The sequence below is a fragment of the Arachis ipaensis genome, chromosome B3, assembly GCF_059453495.1.
Source record: "Arachis ipaensis isolate K30076 ecotype BB chromosome B3, ASM5945349v1, whole genome shotgun sequence".
NCBI classification, from domain to species: domain Eukaryota; kingdom Viridiplantae; phylum Streptophyta; class Magnoliopsida; order Fabales; family Fabaceae; genus Arachis; species Arachis ipaensis.
Genome location: NC_142438.1, coordinates 70223464 through 70232656, shown reverse-complemented (window position 1 = coordinate 70232656; position 9193 = coordinate 70223464). Strand labels below are relative to the sequence as shown.

The window sequence follows — 9193 nt, the reverse complement described above, 5'->3', positions numbered from 1 at the left end:
ATATGAATTCTTGTTGTTAAATGCCTATAGATTATAGTTGTGGAGATTTGGTTTGGTGCTCTTCTTATGCACACATTTTCTATATTCCTACAGCCAGACCGGGATTTCAAAAGTCTGAGAGTACTAGTTTATAAAAAAAAAAAAAAATCATATTTAGATTCTATCCCTCTAATTGAAAAGGGTTTACTTCCTCCAAATTTTATTTTGAAAGATCCAGATTCTCACTATATATATATGTTTGTAGAAAGAACAACGCATATATTTATCATTTTCACAAGTTTTGAAGGTGGATACTAATCACTTAAATATGGTTGCTCTTGTCAATTATACCATATTACCACCATTATTGGTGGATGTTGTAATAGTATTTTATTCTCATAAATTAGAGTAGCAGTGTTTAGTTTTGGAGTGATAAATTATGTTTTCATGAATATATTTTATCGGTTATTGCTATTTGAATCTTTGAAGCCTAATGAAATTATGTTTGTAATGGCAATTAAAGATTATCTTGATTTTTAAAAATTTTTTTTTAAAATTTTTTTTTCGTTTTTTAATATTTTTTTTAAGGATCCCGCTAGGGAGACAATGAACTATTTGTACAATGTTTAAACTGATTTTGGAGTTCACCAATGATCGAACTCTTGACCTTTCGGACCTAGCGCTCTAATACCATGTCATGATACCACTCATCCCAAAAGTTTCAGCTGATGGGAAAAAGGTAACACTAATGGTTATATCTCTAATACTCCCTAAACTTCCAATGTACACATTGTACAAATATTCCATTGACTTCTCATACTTTTCTTTTTTTTTTTAATTTGCGGATATCTGATTCTCCGGTGGGTACGGAGTTCCCGTTACCCGTTGCGAGAACAAAACAGAGATGGGGAATGTTATCGGAAGCGGGGACAGGGGGTCCATAAAGACCCGTTGCCATCACTAATTTAATTCGATTTATATAAAAATATAAAAATATTTAAAACAGATGTGTAATCAATTTTAAAGTAAGAATATATATGTATTTTTCTCTATCTTTATCTTATTTGCGTATATGCCTTTGTATCTAGATATTCATTAATTTGAAATAATAAACAAACACAACCTTTTGGATCCCAACCCAAGTTTTGTACCCTAGGATTGGTGTACCATTTGATTATGGATCCCAACCAAGCACAAAATCACATTGATTTGGATTCATAACTTGAATACCAAAAATAAAGTAAAAAAATCACATTTCATACTGGAAAACACAAGGGAAGTTGTAAAGAAAATTTCCCTCAATCTGATGAAGCAAATAGGCCAAAAAAGAGTGTCTAAAATCCGGAGAAGCAGACCGAGAAGAACACCAAACTTGATTAAAAACCATGGATTAAATCAAATATTATTCCGAAATTAAATCACCCTAGAAACACACCCAAAAAAAAAAGAAGGTAGAAAAGTAACCAAAAGGAAACAAAATAAAACAAAGCTCTAATCCGCAACCCCGAAACCCCAATGCAACCTTAGTTAGCGTCCATCCACAATCCAAGTGCTTCCGCTGACTCGCGATCTCCACCGTAGATAAACACTCATCCAACGGTTCAAGTTCAAAACTCCACAAAGGTTCCCGATCCGTGTGAACCCCATCCCAACCAATCAGAACTCGCCATTTCCCTCTCACCACCTTCTATATAAATTCCCCTCTACCGTCTATCTCTTCGTCATAAGCCTGTATCATACCCAACTCTTCATCACATAAAGCACTCTCTCTCTCTCTCTCTCTCTCTCTCTCTCGAAAACGGTTATTGCAACCTCTCTGGTTTAAATTTTGTGGTTCAGTTTCAGCCATGTCTACCGCCGCAGCACAGCCCAAGACCAAGAAAACGGCTTCGTCCAAGAAGCTTCCTTCTCACCCCACCTTCGCCGAGGTATGCACAAAAATTATTCATAGTCCATTCAAAATTTAAATTTAAATTCGAAAATTGTGAATTATAAATGATGATTTGTGAATTCTAATTCGATGTGTTATTATTTTCTAGATGATAACGGACGCGATTTCGAGTTTGAAAGAGAGAACTGGTTCAAGTCAATATGCGATAACGAAGTTCATCGAAGAGAAGCACAAGAATCTTCCACCAACCTTCCGGAAGCTTCTTCTCCACAACCTCAAGAAATCCGTCGCTGCTGGAAAGCTCGTGAAAGTGAAGAATTCATTCAAGCTTGCGCCGAAAGCTGCTTCTCCTCCCGCTCCAGTGAAGGCTCCAGCGAAGGCTTCTTCTGTTGCCGCCGCCAAGCCTAAAGCGGCGGCGGCTTCCAAGCCTGGTCCCAAGCCTGCATCCAAACCTAAAGCCAAACCAGCTGCCATTACGAAGAAGGCCGCTGCCAAACCTAAAGCCAAAACTGCCCCTACTTCTGCAAAGCCGAAGCGGAAGACAAAAGCGAAGGCTCCGGCGAAGAAGGTTGCTGCCAAGCCGGTGAAGAAGACGCCAGTTAAAAAGCCGAAAAGCGTGAAGTCTCCAGCGAAGAAAGCAGCGGCGAAGAAGACTAAGAAGTGAAAGTGAAAAAGTGGCTTGGTTTGTTAGGGATAGTTAAATATTTTTCTGGCGTTTTTTTTTAATGTTTTGTTGTCGTTAATTGTTAGTATAGATATAATGGTAGGGGAAGGTTATTGATGTAAATTCGTTTGGTTAGATGAATGTAACAAGGACTTGTTTTCTGCATTCTGATGTCTACCTTTTTTACTTGGAATTGGGAGAAGTAAGATGTCTAATCTTACGCCAAAAACGTATACAAGCTGGAGTTTTGTGCGTTATGCGAAGTTTTTTCGTTCTCACTCGATATGCTAAGCATGTTTGATGTGTGGGGAACATTACAAAATAGAAACTTACCACGTTGCAATGTATATTATAATATTATAAGTGTTAATAATGTGAAAATGTTCTTCGTGTTATTTAGTAACATGCCAATACTGGATAGAAAGAAAGAATTCGGTGGATTTATGTGGTGTAAAATCAGAAATGGATTAAGACGTAGTCTGATGGAGGAAATGGAAGGGGGCATACCGAATATGAAGCATTTTAATGTATGAATCGACACGGGAGTGGGCATGACCCTCGCTTGTGTCGCCATGTATTCAGCTATCGGCGTAGCTTATGTTCTGAACATGGCGAGGGTTGAGCCTCGTGGCCGTGGGGACTAGTTTTCTTGATAGATGTTAAAACTTTTTAGCTTACTTTATCTTTTCGTGATTTTATGCTTATATCTTTGTTCCTTTCAGTATTAATAGATAGTTTGATACAAAACATTTTACGTTTAGAATAAAATTTAAAATGAGATCCCGTTTTTAATGAACCAAACGTTTTCAAACACTTGTAAGAATTCTATGAACCAAACGTTTTTAATGAACCAACATAAATTCTATGATCTCCAATTGAAAGAATTAATTTCCGAAAATCCTTTAGAATTTTGCTAGAGTATATATTAAGATTACTATTAATAAAAAATTTAATTTTTTTATTAAATTGTTTTACTCAAATTTTTGTTCAATTATTAACAACAAATAAATCAACAATTTTCGAGCTTTGTTTCGCAATCTTAATTTAAGGAGCGGAAACGACTCCTTTTGTGGATGTCTCAAGGTCTCAATTGTAGCTTCGAAAGTAAAATTAAAAATAAAAAGAAAATAGCAAGGTGCCGAAGGCAAAGTAAAATGCAGAAATTAAAGCAAATAGGAAATTAAAAAGAAAATGAAGGAAGAAACATGAACGTAAAAAAGAAAAAGACGTAAAAGTAGAGGAATTTTATTAATAAAAACTGGAAAAAAGCAAAGTACAAGTGTTTGAGTTCAGAGGAATTACTTAAGATTCTCAATTTTACTCTGTGATGTCAAGGGGTTGAGAGCGTTTTTTGGGTTTCTAAGCGTTTTCCAAGAAGAACTGAACTGATTACAATATTTTTCTAAAGCTCTATTTATAGACTAACTTAATGTCAGCTAACAGTTACCATTTGTACACCACTTGCGGAAAATTTGAATTTCTTGTAACTGTTCCCGCATCTCTTGTGAATTTCAAAAGTTAAATAGATAGCTGTTTTACTCAAATTTTAACGCTCCATGTTGATAACTGCTCCTGCATATAGCACGTCCTATAATTCAGGCTTAATTCAAATTTTGAATAAAAACTGCTTCTTTGCTAGTGAATTAGAAGCTTCCCCTAATATATTGAATCTGGCTTCATAAGTTAATAATAATATTATCTTATATTTATTTACTTAAAACAAATTATTTTTTCCTAAGTGATAATAATTTTTTGCCTAACAAGATGCCTCCAAAATTTCTCACTTGAAGATATGCAATGATTGAAAGTGAGAAAATTTAGTTGTTTATTGACATTTTTCTTATTTTTGATATTGAGAGTCAATTGACATTTTAGACACATCCGTTTGACAGATTAAATGCCTACTAGTAATAGACTTAACAGAATTTCAAAGTCTATAAAATTTTTTACATTAATAGTTGAACTGTCGATGGGGTCTATTCTTTTGTATGAAATTTTTAAGTGTGTCAAATGATATCTGTTCTAATTTCGGCACATTAAATGTGTATCAATTGACCTTTGTTTTGACCTTTAATATTTCAATTAAGAGTTTTTTGACACACACTTTCATTGTTTTAATTGACACAATTTGCCTAACTTCAGAAGTAACAAAATCTTAACTTCGTGAAGTCGTTTCTTTCATATGTTAAACTTCAGGTGTCAATTAAATTTGATAAAATTTCTAATCCTATAAAATATCCACACTAACATTCTAATAGTTTTGACTCCAAGCGCTAAGAGACTCAACAGAATTTCTAAGTCAATTAGGCTTTGGTATTTATGAAGTACATACCCAAATGTCAATGAGAAATTATTTTTGTCCAAGATTTTAAACTTGATGCATTTTTTTAAAATAAAACCATTCATATCTATTTTACACATCTCAATACTTTCAGGATTAAATACCTTGGTGTCAACTGTCAGTGGCTTGACTCTAGGATTATACATCCTGAACTCCACATGCATCTCATCATAGTAACATGTACTATTATCAGTAGGAACTTCTTCCACTCCTCCATCTTCATTCCAGAAAATCAATTTTTGATGTAAAGTGGATGGAATAGCACCCATTCCATGAATCCAATCACGTCCCAAAAGCAAGTTAAAACCAGCCTTTGAAGGAACCACAACAAATAGAGTTGGCCTATTGATAGAACCAACCTCAATTGATAGTAGAACCACACCTCTAACAGAAGAAGTCCTTCCATTAAAATCTGTTACCTCAATGCTACTTTTAATCAGATCTTTTTCAGTCTTTCCAAACTTTTCCATCATTTTTTCAGACATGAGATTAACAGCAGCTCCCCCGTCAACCAAAATCTTATTGACTATCCTTCCATCAACACGAGCCTTGATATGCAGTGGACGCAAGTGTTCCTTATCATTTTCAGTAGGCTTCTCAAATAATCCTCCACCACACATATTGTCATCTAGCAATAAGCATTTGCTTCCAGGAAAAACATCATAATAATCATCTTCTAATGACTCTACTTCCTGAACTTGACTATACTCCTCAGGCAGTATTGACACCACAGCTATAGGTTGCTTAACACCAAATATTGCTTCTAAGCTGTCATCAAAACTAGTGTCAAAATTATCAGTAATTAAATCTTCATTCTTTTCTCCCTTGTTTTCAACCATTACCCTCTTTCCAGCAAGATTCTTCTTGACATTTTTATTGCATGTAGGGTGATTAGAAGAATTGCCTGTTTCTGTAGACTTGGCCATGGTTGACAAAGGAGGCAAATCTACTCCGTGTCCCTTGTATGGATCCAAAGAAACATACTCAGGTATATTCTCTTTCTGCTCAAAAGTTGTAAAAGGAGAATATTTTAAAATATTTTGACAATTTGGCCAAGGAGAATAATTAGGAACCTGTTACATGTTAGGATTATAACAAGAATAAATTGGCTTTGAGGGAATAGGCACATTTTTTGGAATATATATACTACCTCCGTCTTGTACATGATTCATGTTCCATAACTGAGACTCATAGTACCTGGGCTTAAAAGGTTTAGGCTTCACCCATTTGTTTTTTCCTCTTGCAAAAGCAGTAGGTTGATTCTGCACATTTCTCACATTCTGGACCCATTTATTGTTTGAAATTTTGGTGGGAGAAACTCTTGTCTTTTGAGAAAATCCATAAGGTTTTCCATCAATCATGACCACAGTCTTCATCTTCTGGTTGACGGGTTGTACCCCAGTATTGTTGACGCACTTGTTCAAAGGAGTTTGACCGCCCAACTTTTGTTTTTCCTCGGCTATTTTTCGCTTTAGCTCGTTAGTTTCATTTTCTTTTTCAGCAATCTTCTTTCTCAACTCAGTCTTTTCTTTCTCTTCATCTTTGTACTTTTCAAACTCTTTTGTAGCTTCCTTGTCAAAAACAGCATTGCACTTTGGGCACATGGCGATGGTGCTGTGAGATTCTTTAATTCTCAACAAAAAATCTAACAGATCCTCACCAGGACGAGGATAAACTGGCTTCTTATCTTGCTCAAAGATTCTCAAGTCCTTATTTTCATTTTTAGCACTAACCATTGTGGCATCAACTTCTACCATGTTGACTGACAAATTGAATGGCTCGACATAATTTGAGTCAGCAGCAAATGGTTCAGTGTCCACCTTCATAGTAGTTTATCCTCAAACTTCAATCTTCCCTCCTCAATTGCTTTTTGTATCAAGTCCCTGAAACGGACGCAATTATTAGTGGTATGCGAAAATACCTGATGAAACTTACAAAATTTTTTATTCTTTATTTCATCAGCTGAAGGCATCTTTTTTCCTTCTGGTAAAATAAGCTACTTATCTTTTAATAAAACTTCAAATATTTGATCTGCCTTAGAAATATCAAAAGAATAAGTCTTATTTTCAGTTTTGGAATATAAAGAAACCTTTTCTTTTCCTTTAACAGGCTTCAAAGATTTGCATACATAAGGAGGACCCCCACGCAATTCAGCAATATAAACCTCTTTCTCATCTGAATCACTACTATCGGAAAAACAATCCACATATGCAACTTTTTTAGAATCTTTTTTGAAATTTTCTTTTTTTTTAATTTGTTCTATTTGTCTTACTCTTTCAGCTAACTGGGAAAGATCTAAAGTATGTTGATTGACAAGTTTCTTCCTAACTCCAAATTCTAACCCATTAGTAGCCATTTTGACAACTTCAGTTTTCGGAATCGGAGTAAAACACTTATTTCTCATGTTTCTAAATCGCGCCAAATAAGTATCAATGGATTCTCCTTTTGCACGTTTGACAGAGAATAAATCCGTAAGACTAACTTTCAATTCACCTCGGAAAAACTGATCATGAAAATTTCTTTCTAACTGCGCCCAAGAATGAATAGAATTTGGTCTCAAGTTGGAGAACCATGTAAATGCATTTTTTGTTAAAGAAGAAGGAAGTATCTCATCTTGAGATATTCATTAGAAACTGCTTTCCCAATTTCAATAGTATATCGAGCAATATGCTCTACTGTAGACTCATTTTCTTTTCCAGAAAATTTTGCAAGGGATTTTGGAATTTTCCAACCCCTTGGGAGCTCTGCTTGTTGGACACATTCAGGAAAAGCAGACACAAAATATGGCCTATTTAAGCAACCAACATTAAATTTCAAACGGTTTAAAACTTGTTCAACATTTCTTGCTAGATTATAATGCCCCCTAAGTTGTTTTGCCTAAGTCTTTCTAACATATCATCAGCATTTTGACCATGTCTAGGCATATGAACATCATAATTAGGAATTGCTCCACCGTTCTGATTGACATTATCAAATCTTAAACCTTGGTTGTCATTTTCTTCTAAATTTACCACAGTAGCAATCCTATTAACTTGCCTATTTAATTGTTCAATTCTAGTGTTTATATTTTCTAAAAGAGGATTTAAAACTGTCACCATCTGATGAGTTAACATGTTTACTAGATCATGGTGGCTTTCATCCATCTGTTGCCTAATATTTGCTAAAGATCCCACGGTTTGACTAGGTTGATTAACAGGCATTGCTCTTGACATGTCAGGAAATACAGGTCTGGAATTTTCTACCCTAGTGACAGTGGATGTAGTAGAATTAGATGCACTGTTATTTCCTGTATTAATAGAATGTGAAAAATTTTGTTGTGATACGTGTGAACCTGACGCCCCAAAAATAGGTACATTTGACATGCCACATAGATTTTGATAATTGAAAAGTTGAGTAGAGAGGCACAGGCAATCCTTGTGTCACCATGGAGGGGACATACCCCGGTGGCAAGCCATATGGCGGCCACCCCACGGTATTTATGTGAGTTGCATTTAACCCTGTATGGGCATGGCCAACGCCATCATGCCTCACTGATATCAAGGTAGGCTATGCGTTTGAAACCACAGGAGAATTTTCGGATTTATTTCCTCTAATCTCATCACTAGAAGTAGAAGAAGATGCTGCAGAAGTATTTGACATGTCAACTGACACTGATTTTCTTGGCTCTGGACACACGAACTTACCACTGCGCAACCACATACAAATTCAAAACTCCTGATTTTTCTTTTGACAAACTACAATCTATTGACAATGTCCCACCGGGCGTGCTAATTTTTTTTATTCAAATTTTTGTTCCATTGTTAACAACAAATAAATCAACAATTTTCGAGCTTTGTTTCACAATCTTAATTTAAGGAGCGGAAACGACTCCTTTTGTGGATGTCTCAAGGTCTCAATTGTAGTTTCGAAAGTAAAATTAAAAATGAAAAGAAAATATGCAAGGTGCCGGAGGCAAAGTAAAATGCAGAAATTAAAGCAAACAGGAAATTAAAAAGAAAATGAAGGAAGAAACATGAACGTAAAAAAGAAAAAGACGTAAAAGTAGAGGAATTTTATTAATAAAAATTGGAAAAAAGCAAAGTACAAGTGTTTGAGTTCAGAGGAATTACTTAAGATTCCCAATTTTACTCTGTGATGCCAAGGGGCTGAGAGCATTTTTTGGGTTTCTAAGCGTTTTCCAAGAAGAACTGAACTGATTACAATATTTTTCTAAAGCTCTATTTATAGACTAACTTAATGTCAGCTAACAGTTACCATTTGTACACCACTTGCGGAAAATTTGAATTTCTTGTAACTGTTCCCGCACCTCTTGTGAATT

At 35.1% G+C, this 9193-nt stretch overlaps 3 protein-coding genes across 3 annotated transcripts; 1 reads left to right on the top strand and 2 right to left on the bottom strand.

Annotated features, from left to right (window-relative positions):
- The first annotated feature begins 1698 nt into the window (after nt 1-1698).
- LOC148571040 (uncharacterized) lies at nt 1699-2699 on the top strand. The gene is made up of 2 exons (XM_088510176.1): nt 1699-1907; nt 2019-2699. Exons 1-2 carry the CDS (start codon nt 1827-1829, stop codon nt 2532-2534), a joined length of 597 nt encoding a protein of 198 aa, XP_088366302.1. The 5' UTR covers nt 1699-1826; the 3' UTR covers nt 2535-2699.
- A 1370-nt stretch (nt 2700-4069) lies between these two features.
- LOC148571039 (uncharacterized) lies at nt 4070-6054 on the bottom strand. The gene is made up of 3 exons (XM_088507196.1): nt 6026-6054; nt 4867-5643; nt 4070-4106 (listed from the first exon to the last, which is right to left on the bottom strand). The coding sequence occupies exons 1-3, from the start codon at nt 6052-6054 to the stop codon at nt 4070-4072; spliced, it is 843 nt and encodes a 280-aa protein (XP_088363322.1).
- Nucleotides 6055-6871: 817 nt separating this feature from the next.
- On the bottom strand, nt 6872-8237 carry LOC148571038 (uncharacterized). Its single transcript, XM_088507193.1, has 3 exons — nt 7768-8237; nt 7510-7663; nt 6872-7402 (listed from the first exon to the last, which is right to left on the bottom strand). Exons 1-3 carry the CDS (start codon nt 8235-8237, stop codon nt 6872-6874), a joined length of 1155 nt encoding a protein of 384 aa, XP_088363319.1.
- Nucleotides 8238-9193: the final 956 nt, after the last annotated feature.

What these genes read in the sequence shown, in the direction of transcription:
- LOC148571038 (XM_088507193.1), bottom strand. Translation starts at nt 8,237, where the DNA reads ATGTCAAATGTACCTATTTTTGGGGCGTCAGGTTCACACGTATCACAA. An exon ending in GGTCAAAATGCTGATGATAT is followed by an intron (nt 7,664 to 7,767) that starts GTTAGAAAGACT and finishes TTGCTTAAATAG; the next exon opens with GCCATATTTTGTGTCTGCTT. An exon ending in CTATTGAAATTGGGAAAGCA is followed by an intron (nt 7,403 to 7,509) that starts GTTTCTAATGAA and finishes TCTTGGGCGCAG; the next exon opens with TTAGAAAGAAATTTTCATGA.
- LOC148571040 (XM_088510176.1), top strand. Translation starts at nt 1,827, where the DNA reads ATGTCTACCGCCGCAGCACAGCCCAAGACCAAGAAAACGGCTTCGTCC. An exon ending in CTCACCCCACCTTCGCCGAG is followed by an intron (nt 1,908 to 2,018) that starts GTATGCACAAAA and finishes ATTATTTTCTAG; the next exon opens with ATGATAACGGACGCGATTTC.
- LOC148571039 (XM_088507196.1), bottom strand. Translation starts at nt 6,054, where the DNA reads ATGGAACATGAATCATGTACAAGACGGAG. An exon ending in GAATCATGTACAAGACGGAG is followed by an intron (nt 5,644 to 6,025) that starts GTAGTATATATA and finishes TTTTGATGACAG; the next exon opens with CTTAGAAGCAATATTTGGTG. An exon ending in AATTTCTCATTGACATTTGG is followed by an intron (nt 4,107 to 4,866) that starts GTATGTACTTCA and finishes TGCTATATGCAG; the next exon opens with GAGCAGTTATCAACATGGAG.